At 34.9% G+C, this 15,251-nt stretch overlaps 1 protein-coding gene across 12 annotated transcripts in view; it reads left to right on the forward strand.

The window, feature by feature from the left end:
- CCDC171 (coiled-coil domain containing 171) overlaps positions 1-15,251 on the forward strand; it is a 310,942-nt gene that overhangs the window by 120,570 nt on the left and 175,121 nt on the right. For all 12 annotated transcript variants that reach the window (XM_019815993.3, XM_045043841.1, XM_011288346.3 and 9 more), the window contains 5 exons: positions 1,031-1,137; positions 2,909-2,998; positions 4,055-4,255; positions 6,820-6,987; positions 8,573-8,761. In XM_019815993.3, coding sequence (XP_019671552.2) covers positions 1,031-1,137; positions 2,909-2,998; positions 4,055-4,255; positions 6,820-6,987; positions 8,573-8,761 — 755 coding nt within the window. The remainder of the gene's footprint in view (positions 1-1,030; positions 1,138-2,908; positions 2,999-4,054; positions 4,256-6,819; positions 6,988-8,572; positions 8,762-15,251) is intronic.

Raw genomic sequence — 15,251 nt, forward strand, 5'->3', positions numbered from 1 at the left:
AATTCTATGAGGACAGATACCACGCCAATCTTATTTACCTCCATGTATCTAATATCTTGGATTAGTACATAGTAGGAATTCAGTAAAGTATATGAATGAATAATAAAACGTATATTATGAGTGCTTCTTTTTGAAATCACCTTGTTGAAAATATGTTTCTTGTTTATTGAAATATTTAGATTATAAAATATGCTAGGGAGAAATTATAATATGAAAAGAAAAATCTTTTAATAAGAATATTTTGAAATTTGCTATTTGTTTAACAGAAGTACAGTGGACAATCAATTTAAAGTGGTTTTTAAAACTAAACTTTTGATTATTTTGGATTAATCTTTTGAACTACATTTGACCATGTGACCTTGATTAGCTCAACTGACTTATGGCCCAACTAAATTAAAATAGTTTGAGGGCATAATATGGAAATACTCATATTTTTACAATAAGTATCAGTTTTAAGGGTTTTAATTGAAACATGATGTGGGCCTGTGTAGATAATAGCATTTTTATTATTTATTTCAAATTGTAACTTGAGAATTTTAAGGATTGAAGAATATTTCCAAGTATAACAGAAAATGATGTGCTCTTGGGTTCAGAAATTATTATTTAAGCAAAATAAGCCTGACTGATCAGAAACACAAGGACCAGAGTAAATGTATATAACTCCCCCAAACAATGTTAGTATATAGACTGTTCATTTAATTGTTGGATAACAGGTATGTACACATACGTTATTTAGAAGATAGGAAAAAAAGAAAAGAAAAGAGCTCACTACGAACTACAGTGTGGGCCTTTGTAAGGTACGAAGTAGCCATAAGTCTGAACTTGATATATTATGAACTTAATTTGATCACTTGTTTAGAAAGGCTATTAATACTTGGCTATACAGCAGTATCTTTGGAGAATACGACTCTCCTCGATGTTTCCTAATACCTTTTCAGCTCTATCTAATTGTAATCTCTCTGTTACTCTTTGCTTAGCTTTTGTCTCTTTGTGACTTTGGGATATATTTTCATCTTACATTTTTCTCTAGGCATCCACAAGGACAAAGATAAACCTCCCAGCTTCTCTGTTGTCCTTGAGACTTTGAGGCGTACCTTGACAGATTACCAGAACAAGCTGGAAGACGCGTCTAATGAGGTAACACTGGCACTGTTTGGCTCCACACATATAGCCTTCGGCCTGCAGCAGTGCATTCCCTTGCTTGTTACAAAGGTCAGAAAGATGGGGGATGTTGAATTGACAGCTTCACAGATACAAAAAATAATAAATTGTCCGTCACTGTTCTTTCTTTAAGTGTGGCCTAAAGTCGTGTCTCACTTACGTTTTCGTAACTCTGCAGTCACACTGTGATTTTCAAAGTTGCAAAGACTGTCGCTTTCCCGGCCTTCAAAATGCATCTATCTTGACTTAATAAAAAACTGCACGAGTCTTCTGTGTTCATATGTTTCTATTTAAGTGTTAATGTGCTTTTATGAAATTAGGGATAGGTAGTGGAAATTGAGGCTGTGTCAATTATTTTAGGTTAAGATTTCTAGAAATGAGGAGGTCTTAATGAAAAAAAGAGAGAAGTTCTCATTTTCTAAAGAACGTAAATGTTGTTAGAAGTTTTCAAAAACAAGCATCTGTTTGATGTAGCCTGCTAGTTTTTAATTTGCTGATTAAAAAATCTCATGCTTCTCTTTATCATCTCATTTGTATTGTTTAATGTGTGGGTTGATAATTTTCTTGGGTATTAAAATATTTTATGAGTTTATGCTTAAAAATTGAAGAGTTTGTTTAGTTGCATCTTGTCGAATTAGAGAGTATGAAATAATTACATTAAACACAATTAGTTAGCAGAACAACAAACAGACTGTTCAAACCAAAGACAAGCCACATAGCATGGAATTTAGTGTTTATCCTTTTGTTTATTTGTTTCTTTCAAGTAATACAAGGCCATCATATCCTTATATTTCACATTTCAAAAGAGGTTTCTTTTGCTTTAGTTTACCAAGGTCAACGAAGGAGGAAAAGTGAGCCTTCTTAATGCCCTCTGTCATTGTTCAGAAGGCAAAAGCGAAAATGACCGCTGGAATAATTAAATTGCCGTAAAGAACAAATATTGCCAAGTCGCTCCCAGTGAGACAAGGCAACCTGTATTGTTAGTACTTTCTGAAACTCTTCTGAGGCCCAGGTCTGGAAGCTGCAGGGTAACTAGGAACATATTACCCACAGCGAATTGTTATTTGGGAGGATGAATGTCACATGATCCTCAGCACAGTTGAAAAGTCGACTCAGCAGGCTTTGGCTTAGTAATGTGCTTTGTTGTGAACCAGTGCCAGAGACAGCAGTGGGGAGACCAAGGGGGTGGCTGAAAAGAAAGCAAAAAGAGCAGTCTGACAGAAAGAAGAATGAACTGTCAAAGAAAATAAATCACAAGCGGAGCAGGACCAACTGATGACCTGCCACAAGCCTTCCCAGTAGGACTGCCTGTGACCGACCCTGAAGTTGTCATATGGAGGGAGAGACCAGCGAATACCCTCATGATGTATAGAGGGAACAGTCTTCAGCTCTGTCCTTTTTCTCTTTCCTTATAGACGCCACTGCTTTTGGCATGTTGGTCCAGGAGGATTTTAAGAATAAAGTTGTATTTGTTTACAGTAAGAATAAAATCCTTTATCCAGCCATCGAGTAAATGCACAATAACATCACTGACATTTTAAGCTTGAATGCTTTCTTTTCTTTTTAGCCATGCGCACTTGTGACAGAAATGACATAGTTAACCAAAAGAAAGATTTTTTTTAACTGTTAATCACTATTGGAACATTGGTATTTAAGTAATTGCATAAAAAACATTTAAAGATTAGCTTTTTTGAGTTACCCGTCCTTGAAAAATACAAAAAAAGTAACTTCCGTTTTCTTTCATCAGCTAAACAGCGTGAATGATGCTAAGGAAAAAGCATCGAATGAACTCAGTTCTACCCAACAGAAGATAGAATCTCACACTAAAAATATTAAGGTATTAGGACTTAGAATGACTTTTTCTTTTTGTATTAAGAAACCCAAATGACTATCGAGGGAATATTTTAAAGTAGAACTATCTGAAAATGTATCTTCCTATTTTTTATTAAGTACATTTGGATACAGTTTTGAATTTTTATTGTTGATCAAAGAAACAAGAATGTTTTTTTCATTAAAAAAATAAAACTTGGTTGGAAATTATTTTGGTTAAAGGAAAAATGCATTTCCCAGATTTAATTATAATACCACAGACTGAAAAAAACGATTTAAGATTTAATGCCCAGCCTCAGATACATATTCAACATATTTTACATAAGCACATCAGTATTTGGAGTCAGTTTTCATCATTGTAGGGTGGAGCCATTGTTTTTAATGCATCAGGCCTAGTAAGGGGCTGGGGCCGCACCTGGCTATGGTCCAGGACAACAGTTTATTTTATTCTCTGCACTGGTTTTATGTATTACATCTTTGCAGAATCATACTGAGGCAAGTGTGGGAGTCGGAATGTCTTTGTATTGCTTAATGTTGAGTTTGTCATGGACATACTTCAGTAGAGTTTGTTAATAAGGTTGAAGAAGAAATAATTCAGAATCTTATGTCCCACATATGAGATTTCTGTTAGAATTTGCATGTCATTGGGAAGTAAATGTTCTTATACGGAAGGTAAAAGATTTCATTTAAAAGTGTTATTTACATGTTATTAAAATGCTTTGAGCTACCAAGTTATTATTATTTTTTTAAATAATGAATTGAAAGGAAAAGTCCTTTTCAAAGAGCTTTTTGGAATTAGCTATCTTGGGAATATTTTATGTTTACATGTTAAAACTTAGCAGTTTTTTCCTAACTTTTGAGCTACAATAGCATACTTTAGAAAATATATTCAATCAAATACCTTAAAATGCCTAAGTATGTTTGGCACTGTAGTCAGATGCTTGCCTTTATGATTCTTTTATGGTAAAGCTTAGGAACTCTTCATTATGTATTTTACATTTGCATCCTCGGCCCCTTTATTGGCCGGCCTTCATATGGTCTCTTTATTTTGTATCTCTGACAGGACCTTCAGGATAAACTGGCTGATGTCAGTAAAGAGTTAAGTCATTTACGCACTAAATGTGCAGACAGAGAGGCTCTCATAAGCACTTTGAAAGCGGAACTACAAAATGTGCTGCACTGTTGGGAGAAAGAAAAGGCTCGAGCGGCCCAATCGGAGAGTGAACTGCAGAAGCTTTCCCAGGCTTTCCAGAAGGATACCGAGGTATCACCTGAGACAGGATGCCTGGCAGGAAAGGCCTTCACTAATCTCGGTTTTAGAAATTTACATACATCACGTGGCTATTTTTACTTAATTCAAAAAAATTTAATTTAATTCAAAAAAATTGTTCTGAGCCAACCGTTTTGAAATAGTCATGCCAGTCGCAAAATCGGTCACTCTTTCACTATCAGGTCATCCTAATTTGGAGAGAAGTGATAGAGTTTAACCCCTCGGTCTCTCGTGCCGCTTGTATCCCCAGCACTTACGCTCCTGATGGTCCTTTCAAAGTTTACCTATTTGCCACTGACAAAACTATTTTTTATTTCAGTAGTTTAGCAGCTGAACATGGTGGGAATATGTTTCTCATGATCAGAAAGAACCAGACTTGGCTAGTGGTACTTCTGTTTGCAAAATGTGAATATGGACAAGCCACACAGCTTAGTCTCTCCACATCTTTCCTTATTTGCAAAACAGAAGTAATATCTGCTCTAATAGACAGTCTCCTTACTCTTTACAATTACAGGGTAGTAACCAAAATGTGGAAAAATAGAAGTCACCCACAATATTAAACCTTTATTTGGATGCCCTCGAGAGTTGCCTATGCATTTTTATTTATTAATAAATTCTTAAAATATTATGGCAAAACTTTTATATTCTGTGTGAGGCTGGGTGAATGGAATTGTTATCTTATATGTTCTTTCACCCATGGGATATAGAGCTAGTTTAGCTAGTGTGGAGCTGGTTTATCTGAGTCTTCCTGCATATTGAGTTCATTACTCCAACAAATATGGACATGAATGCCAAGAGAGTAAAAAGGAAACATTCTTTCCACTCTTCTTACAGTCTGGGATTTAAATTGTGTCCACATGAAGGGGCTGGAATTGTTCTACACATCAGATAATGATTAAAGTAAAGGAAACTAGAAGCCTGACTGTATTGTAAAGTCAGCATGTCTACAGCATTGTGGTTGGGTTCAACATGTGTGAATTGATTTTGGATCTTGAGATTCTCTTTTCACGCCAAATGGATGATTATCATGCATGGTTTGTCACAGCCCAAGCAAAAAGGACATAATGGCGACACAATGAATTACCCTTTAGGATGAACTTGATCACTTGGCAAAATGTGGAGGGTGAAGACCTTTAGTGCCTGAATATCACATTTGGTTAGTTGGATTTAATAAGGTTTTTAAGTATCTCAACCCAGTTGAAAATGCAAAAGACATCTTTAGTTGCTTAAAAAAGAAAAAGGCGTAACATATTTATGAAGATTCTTCCGATATCCTAACGCAAGTTAGTGGCTGTAACTACATATTAAAATTTTTTGGCTTTAAATTGTTATATTGGGAAAAAGTAAGGTGTCATCTAGAGACAATTAAAGATACACATTTTGATATATATAGAAAAACTTTCCCCACAATTTATAAACACAAAACCTTTGCATATGCTAGATACAGTTATTCTTGTCTAGAAGGTTAGCATTTCTATTTTTCCCCCCTCAAATTTCTTTCTTTTAAAAGTTTTCTTTTCTTGCTGGTCTATTAAAAAAATCTTGAGGCAACTTATTATCTACATAAAATATCCTTTTGCAGCTTTACAATTGCCTTGTCTTGAGTTCCACTCTTTGGCAGTTTATAGATGAAACACCTTATAAAGAGAGCCATTTGGCACGTTAGTAAATAAACTTTTTGTGTGTTCAAGATGGGATCAGCTTTTTACTGAATTCTACGGCATAGTGTTTCTAGGTCATTAAACAATGGATGGTTTAGTTACTACAATGGCAATATAATTTTAAAGAACTTTTTATTGTATATTTCTAATTGGACAGTTTTGGAAATATGTCTTGGGCGGCCATGTCCATTTCTTTTTGCCTGTTACTTTGTAATATTTAAACACCTGTAAATGCTCAATGTGCCAAATACTATATGAACTTACAGGGAAAACAGATGAACCCTTCTTCCATATCTTTCATATCACTGTCTGCTTTGCCTAAGGGGCTTGGGATAGATTTCCTATAAGAGGTAAGCAAACTGGAATCTCTGGGGGAAGAAGAAAGCTGAGTAATTGTGTACATGTAAAGCACAGATATTGTATAACTTTGTCTTCAGTGGAACTGAGCAACAGTCTTCTCTCTATATTGGTTTTTTTGACTTAAATAACATCTGTTTGGGCAGATGTAAATATGAAACTGTAGACTGACTATACCGACGTCTAGTTAAAAGGGCTTAGAAACAATTAGTCCAGACATGTCATGTATCTGAGAAAGGTGATGTCTGAACAGGCACTTAGGTGACATCCTCAGTAGTAACAGAACTGGGGTCAGAACCCTGGTCTTTTGGCTTCTAGACTTCAGATTTTTGGTTTTGAATACCAAGTTTAATCAATTCTAAGTTTGTATCTGCTGTGTAGTTTTGAATGTAAAAAAAGTACCCAAAATGACAGTATTCTGAGACTTGAACATTTTAATTCCTTCTCAAGTTTTTGAAACAAATACTTCCCCGTGCATAGTGTGTGTTTTACTTCTTACAATGTGGATATATTGGAATTATTATTTTTTTTTTCTCACAGGAGAAGCTAACCTTTCTTCATACCTTGTATCAGCACTTGATAGCGGGCTGTGTGCTCATAAAACAACCAGAAGGCATGCTGGATAAATTCTCGTGGTCCGAGCTCTGTGCAGTCTTGCAGGAGAATGTTGATGCCCTGATCTCAGACCTCACCAGGGCTAATGAGAAGGTAACTGTCCTCAGGCACCAGATACCTCTATTAAATTCAGTGACATTTGTCCACATCACAGTATCATTAAGAGGGGCTGACATTCATCTTATTTCAAAAAGAATTTGGGTGTTAATAATTCAATACCATTAATTATGGCTTGTCTACAACTCAGTTTGATGCCATTGCTGTGGGCATGTAAATGTGACTGAAGTCTGTATGAAGTCTCTAAGCTCCACACTCTGTGCAGGACATGCTAATACTACTAGCCAGTATTAGCCACAGGGACCTAATTAAAAGAAAATAAATTAATCTTACTGATGAAGCAATTCAAAGAACTTAGTCATTTACATTAATAAACCAACTCTTTATGTTAGCATAAAATAGAAACAAGATACAGCTATTCAAAAACATGATCTTAAAATTTTTGCTCAGGAAATAATGAGGTGTTACTTTAAAAGCACTTAAAAATTTAAAATTATGTTTATGATATTTCTTGAATTATAATAAGATGTGTATTACAAAACCCTTTCCGTGCTGTAGCATGTGAGAGGTATACACGGTAGGAGAAAACAGTAGACTCTTAGGATCACTTTACCATTCATGAGCCCAGAAATTCAGTATATCAAAAAAATTTTTTAAAAAGCCCTATTTTGGTGATGGAAAATTAAAATGGCTTAGCAGACCAACATATTTCACCATTGAAGATATCAGTTCTTATCCTGGGTCTATTGAACTGGTCAGAACTCTGTTATGTGGTCCGGTTTCCAGATCTTAGTTGAAATGGCACTTGCTCTTATGGGACGTGAAGAGAAAAACTTACCTAAGTTGTTGTTGTTGTTGTTGTTGTTGTTGTTGTTGTTGTTGTTGTTTTTAACTCTAATCTGTTGAATTAATGAAACAGCATCTTGGCCTAATTTTAGACTGAGGGCATTTTGCCTTGGTTCGATTGGCAAATACAACCACGGGCACTGAGAAGTAGGATTGAGGAAATGAGGGAATACATTGTGAGAAGCCCAGATGCTGTTCATAATTGTGAATGTGTGTATAATGGGTTTGAAAATTACTGGCAATTAAAATGAGTACATGTTTGAACCCTCTGAGATGGTATTATGTTTTAACAGTTTTTCATAGTTTCGAACATCATTAATTGTCGTACATCTCAGATGATTTTCTTTCCAGCATTTGGAACGTGAAATAAAAAAATGGTTGTACTGTTCTGTTTTATTATATGTAAAATGTTTGTAGATTTGTAAATCTCATTGAAATGCTGTTTCCCACTGAAGAGCTTTGGTTCTAGAAATAAGAATAGTCTTCTTAATTTTCTCAGTAAAGTTGATTCTAGAGTGAGTAACTTGATTAGAAAGAGAAAAATGGTTTGTCATCTCAGCATATGTGCATGTAAATGACACCATATTCTTCTAAAATATGATTATTTGCCCTACCGATTTCTGTTTCTTAATTTTTGGGTTTTCATTTTAACTTACAATTTTTATGTGAGCTTAAGGAATGAATCATAGGTGAAAATTTTGGATGGTTTTGGGGGAGATGTACAAAGAAATGTTTTGTGAGCCTATCTCATTCTCTGTTGCATTTCCCTGTTTAGATAAGTCATCTGGAGTATATCTGTAAAAACAAGTCTGACACAATGAGGGAGCTTCAGCACACACAGGAAGACACTTTTAACAAAGTGGCAGAGCAGATCAAAGCCCAAGAGAGCTGCTGGCAGAAACAAAAGAAGGAACTGGAGTTGCAGTACTCCGAGCTCCTCTCTGAGGTGCAGAAGAGGGCACAGGTATGCTTCTCCTGCAGAGCTTTAAAAAACGGGCTGATCAAATATTTTACTATTTCAGGTGTTTTCTTTTAGTACCAATGCCAAATCCGTTTGGAACTTTTGAGAATGCCTAGAACTTATTCTGCACACATACATGTGATCATGCAAACACATACACATACTCACAAATGCATGTGTGTGTGTGTGTGTGTGTGTGTATATGTGTGTCTGCATGTGTATTAAGGATTGTCTTACAGTTAAGTTGGGAAGTAGGTTTCTGGTTAAAGCACCTTAGAATTCGCTGATCAAGTAAATGATAACATTGCATTTCCTTTATTTATTTTTAAAATGAAAGGTTAAGAGATGTGGTCAAATGTCAGTGTTAGTCTAGATAATCCTTTTGTCCGGTTTATTACACTTGTGGGGGTTCCTATATGAACCATCATTTTAATTCATTTGGGGTTGAAATTTGTTATACTTCCTAATATTATGTAAGAACTAGAGTTATAATTGTAGACCCTGTAGCAAAATCATCCACTGTTGGATGAATTATTATTTTTTTTTTTATGTTGGATTCGACTGAGAACAGAAGTTTTGGGTAGTTAACATAGCTGTATTTTTCCCTATATAAATTATTCTCATCATAATTTATATTGTTAACTGTCATCCCTGCCCAATCAGGAATAACATACAAAGATAGTGTATACTTTTTTTTTTGGGGGGGGGGGTATTGACTTTGATAATAGTTCATGTGTTCCTAAGATAAGATGCTTAGGACTCTGATTCAGTGTTTAACCTCTTTATTTGGTCCATAATTATATCGTTTCATACTTCTATTGGCAAGTTTAATTAAAAAATATTATTTTTGTTTGTTAATAGTTTCAGGTTGCTTAAAGTAAGACCATTCTGTTTTCCCAAACATGTGAACTTATTCCTTCTTCTATGAATTTGAATGAATTAATACACTCTCTAAAAGTAGCTATTTGTTGTGTTCAGTGTTGCAGGGTGACATGTGATATGATCTGCATTTTGAGGTGCCTGGGTAGCTCAGTCGGTTAAGCCTCTGACTCTTGATTTTGGCTTAGGTCATGATCTCAAGGTTGTGAGATGGAGCCCCACCTCCGGCTCCCTGCTGACAGGCAGAACCCAGTTGGGACTCTGCCTTTCCCCCTCTCTCTGCCCCTCCCTGGTCGGTCTCTCCTATCTCTCTCTCTCTCTCTCTCTCTCTCTCTCTCTCTCTCTCAATAAACTTAAAAAAAAAACAACTTAAAATATTTCATTATTCCAGAAAGTTCTTTTATGCCCTCTTTCAGTTTCCACTCCATGGGCTACCATTGTTGCAATCCTATCATCATAGATTACTCTCACTTGCCCTTGAGTTTCCTCTCAATGGAATCGTTCAATATGTAGTGTTTGGTGGTTGGCTTATTTCACTCAAAATAATGTTTTGATAGTCATCTGTGTTGTTGTGTATGTTGGTAATTCATTCTTTTTTATGGTCAGATAGTATTCTATTTTATAATTACACCACAATTTGATAGATTGTGAGTGGATGGATATTTGGGTTGTTTCCAGTTTTGGGCTGTCGTAAATAAAATTGCAGCAAGTATTATTGTATGAGTATTTTGTTGACGTAAGTTTTCCTTTCTCTTTAAGAAATGAAAGTTAAGAGTGAAATTGCTAGATCATGGTCTAGGTGTATGTTTATAAAAAAAACTATCAACATTTTTTCCATTTTTCCAAAATGGCTGTATCATATTATATTTTCATGACCAATATATGAGAATTTCCATTGTTCTACATCCTCTGCAATATTTGGTATTGTCAGTCTTTTAAATTTTAGTCACTCTAGTTGTTTTAAAAAGGTATTTCACTGTGGTTTTAATTAATGTTTTCTTGGTGATTAATGATATTCAGCACTTTTCATGTTCTTATTGGTCATTCCTATATCGTCTTTTGTGAAGTGTCTCTTCAAGTGTTTGCCCATTAAAAAATTGGGATTCTTTGTGTTTTTATTACTGATTTGTAAGAGTTCTTTAGATATTCTGGATTTAAATCCCTTGTTGTACATATGTATCACAGATATTACCTTCCAGTATCTCACTTGTCTTTTCATGTTTTAATGTTTCTTTTGATGATCCCAAGTTTTAAGATTTTGATGAAATGCAACCTACAAATCTTTTTCTCTTTTGAGTATTTATTTTTATGTGGCAAGCAATGTTTCTATACCCCCAAGGTTGTTAAGATAATCTCCTAGTGTTTCTTCTGGAAGTTTTAAAGTTTTAGCATTTATGATTAGGTCTGTGATCCATCTCAAATTAATCTTTGTATGTAATATTCTATTTCTGCCCTGTATTTATTGTTCCCACACCATTGTTCACGACTTTGCTTTCCTCATTGACAAGCCTTGATCCCTTTGTGAAAAAAACTGACCATATATAAGAACCACAGATTTGTTGTGTATCCCTATGGTTTTGCCTCTTCCAGAATGTCATGTAAGTGGTCCGTACAGTCTTGCCTTTTCCAGAATGTCATATAAGTGGAATCCTATAGTATGTAGCCTTTTGGGTCTGACTTTTGTTTCACTTAGCAAAATATGTTTGGGAATTATTCATGTTGTTGCATGTATCATTCCTTTTTACTACTGAGCTATATTCCATTGGATGGATACCATTGTTTGTTTATACTTGCTGACGGGCCTTTGGGTTGTTGTTTTTGTTTTCTAGCAATTATGACCAAGGAAGTTTTAAATATGCATGGATAGGTTCTTGTGTGATCATAAATTTTCATTTCTCTTGGGTAAATACTTAGAGGAGTGTGATTTCTGGTTATATGGTAAGTACCTATTTATATGTTATATAAATGGTTCTATGGTAAGAAACTATGAAATTGTTTTCCCAAGTGGCTGTACCATTCTGAGCTCCCTCTAGCAATGTAAGGGAGTTCTAACTGCTCTGTATCCGTGCTAGCATGCTGTTTCATAATTTTTTTTTTGTCTTTTCTAGATATTCTAGTAGGCGTGTAGTGATTGTGGTTTTAATTTCTGTTTTCCCTAGTGAATAATAATGTTGAGCGTTTTTTTCATATGCTTATTTGCCATCTGTGTGAATTATCTGTTTGCATGTTTTGCCCACTTTTTTAAAAAGTTTATTTATTTTGAGAGAGCGAGAAAGAGAGTGCGAGTGGAGGAGAGGCAGAGAGAGAGGGAGAGAGAGAATCCCAAGCAGACTCTGAGCTGTGAGCACTAAGCCTGATGCAGGGCTTGATCCCATGAACCTGTCCAATCAAGAGTTGAACACTTAAGTGACTGAGCCACCCAGGTGCCTCTTTTTGTGTCCCCTTTTTAACTGGGTTGCTTAGTTTCTTGTCACTGAATTTTGAGAGTTGTTTATGTATTCTGGATAGAAACCTTTTGTCAGATAAGTGATTTGCAAAAATTTTCTCCCATTCGCAGAGCAGATGTTTAAAATTTTTATAAAGTCCACCTTATCAATGTTTTTCTTTTATGGATTATGACTTTAGTGTTGTATCTAAGAACTCTTGGCTTAGTGTAAGGTCATCAAGATTTCCTCCTGTTTTTTCTTCTATAGGTTTTGTAGTTTTAGGTTTTAGAAATAGGTCTATGATTCATTTTCAGTTAATTTTTATAAAGATATGAGGTATGGGTTGATGTCCATTTTTTTCATGTGGATATTCAGTTAATCCAGGACTATTTGTTGGAAGATTATCCTTTCTCTATTGAATTGCCTTTGTACTCTGTCAAAATCCATTTCCTGTATTTGTGTAAATCTATTTCTGTACTTTCTCAACTGTTCCATTTATTTATGTGTGTGTTCATTTTTAATACTATACTGAGTTGATTTTTGTAGCTTTTTAGTAAGTCTTGGAATTAGGAAGTATGATTCTTCAAACTTTCATCATTTCCTATCAGTTTTTTTAATTGGATAAATTTAACATGTAACCTTGTATAAATTTAAGGTGTATATTGTGTTACTTTGATACGTTTATATATGTAATATAGTTGCCATTGTAATGATATTTATCACATTACATACTTGCAGTACATTATTATTATTATTGTTCAACAAACTGTACATTTAATCTCTATGGCTATTTTAGTACTCATTACAAGTTTATACACTTAAACAGCATCCATTTAACATCCCTACTCTCTACTCTTCCATTTCCTGGTAACCACCATTTTATTTTCTGTTTTTTTTTTTTTTTTTAATTTTTATTTTTAGCATGTTTGGTCTTTTAAGATTCCATGTATAAGTGATACCCTATAGTACTTCTCTTTGTCTGGCTTATCCCATTTAGCATAATGTTTTCAAGGTCCATCTGTGATTTTGCAAATGATAGGATAGCCTCCTTTCCCATGGCTAAGTAATATTTTATTGTGCATATATATCACATCTTTTTTAATCCACTCATCCATTAATGGGCATTTGGTTGCTTTCCTATCGTGGCTATTGTCAATAGTGTTGCAATAAACATGGAGGTGTGTGTATCTCATCGAATTCCTGTTTTCATTTCCTTTGAGTATATTCCCAGAAATGGAGTTGCTGGAATGTATGGTAGGTATGTTTTCAAGTTTTTGAGTGACCTCCATATTGTTTTCCACAGTGGTTGGACTAATTTACATTCCCATGTTCTCGCCAGCACCTGCTGTCTCTTGTCTTCTTGATGATAGCCATTCCAGCGGGTATGAGGTGATATCTCAGTGCGGTTTTCATTTGCATTTCCCTGATGATTAGTGATGTTGAGCATCTGCTCATGTGCTTTTTAACTATTTTGATGTTCTCTTTGGAAAAATGTCTCTTTAGTTCTTCTGCCCATTTAAAAAACGAGAGTGTTTATTCATTATTAAGTTGTGTTAGTTCTCTGTATATTTTTGGATATTAACCCCGTATCTGATATGTGGTTTACAAAAAATATTTCCCATTTTGAAGGCTACCTTTTTATTTTGTTAGTTTCTTTTGCTGTGCAGAAGCTTTTGAGTTTGATGTAGTCCTGTTTGTTGATTTTTGCTTTTGTTGTTTGTGCTTTTGGTGTCAGGTACAAAGAATCATTGCTAAGTATCAATGAGCTTCTTTCCTATCTTCTAGGAGTTTCTTGGTATCAGGTGTTATATTTAAGTTTTTGATCCATTCTGAGTTAACTTTTGTAAGCGGTGTGAGTTAGAGGTCCAGGTTCATTATTTTGCATGTGTTCCTCTAAATTTCCCAGTACCGTTTGAAGAGAATATCTTTTACCCATTGGGTGTTCTTGGTTCTCTCGTTGAATATTAGTTGACTGTATATGCTGAGATTTAATTCTGGGCTCTCTGTTCCGGTCTATGTGTCTATTTTTGTGCCAGTATTTTTTATTACGATGGCTTGGTGATGATATGATCTTATATGTAGAAAACTTTAAATAACCGATCAAAAAACTTCTTGGATTAATCAATGATTTCAGTAAAGTAGCAGGTTAACAAAATCAACTTACAGAGATCATGAAACATTAGAAAAAGAAATAAAGAAAACTATCCCATTCACAAAATACTTAGGAATAAATTTTACCAAGAAAGTGAAAGATCTGTAGGGAGAAAACTCTTAAGACTTTGCTGAAAGAAATCAAAGACACAAACAAATGGAAAGACACCCTGTGTTCATCGATTGGAAAATTTCATGTTGTTAAAGTAGCTGTACCACTCAAAAGCCATCTACAGATTCAATGCATTCCCCATCAAAATACCAAAGTCATTCTTCACAGAAATAGAAGAAACAAACCTAAGGTTTGTATGCAAACACAAAAGACCCCAATAGCCAAAGCAGTCCTGAGAAAAAAGAACAAAACCAGAGATATCACACTTCCTGATTTCAAGCTATCCTATCAGTGTTGTGAACTCACTTCTTTTATTCTAAATGTGCAAGAAAGCACAGCAATTCATTTTTCTAACTAAGGTAATCAGTTATCACAAATGCTAGTTTTTAAAGAGAAGCTCTTGGGATGTCTGGATGGCTTAGTCGGTAGAGCATGTGAGTCTTGATCTCAGGTTTGTGAGTTCCAGCCCCATGTTGGGTATAGAGATAACTTAAAAATAAAATATTTAAAAAAGAAAGGAAAAGTTCTCACTGAAGACTTTTTTTCTGAAGGATGTGTAACACCGTAGGCTTTGATCCATGAGTAGGCAAATTGAAAGTATCATTTTCATTTTCTTAAAAGTACATTAATAAGGGGCGCCTGGGTGGCTCAGTCGGTTAGGCATCCGACTTCAGCTCAGGTCATTATCTCGCGGTCCGTGAGTTCGAGCCCTGCGTCGGGCTTTGGGCTGATGGCTCAGAGCCTGGAGCCTGCTTCCGATTCTGTGTCTCCCTCTCTCTCTGCCCCTCCCCTGTTCATGCTGTGTCTCTCTCTGTATCAAAAATAAATAAACGTTAAAAAAATTTTAAAAAAGTACATTAATAATATAAATTGTCATATTGTTTATATTATTTATACATATGTTTACATTTTTATAAATTGTAAT

The sequence above is a fragment of the Felis catus genome, chromosome D4, assembly GCF_018350175.1.
Source record: "Felis catus isolate Fca126 chromosome D4, F.catus_Fca126_mat1.0, whole genome shotgun sequence".
NCBI lineage: Eukaryota > Metazoa > Chordata > Mammalia > Carnivora > Felidae > Felis > Felis catus.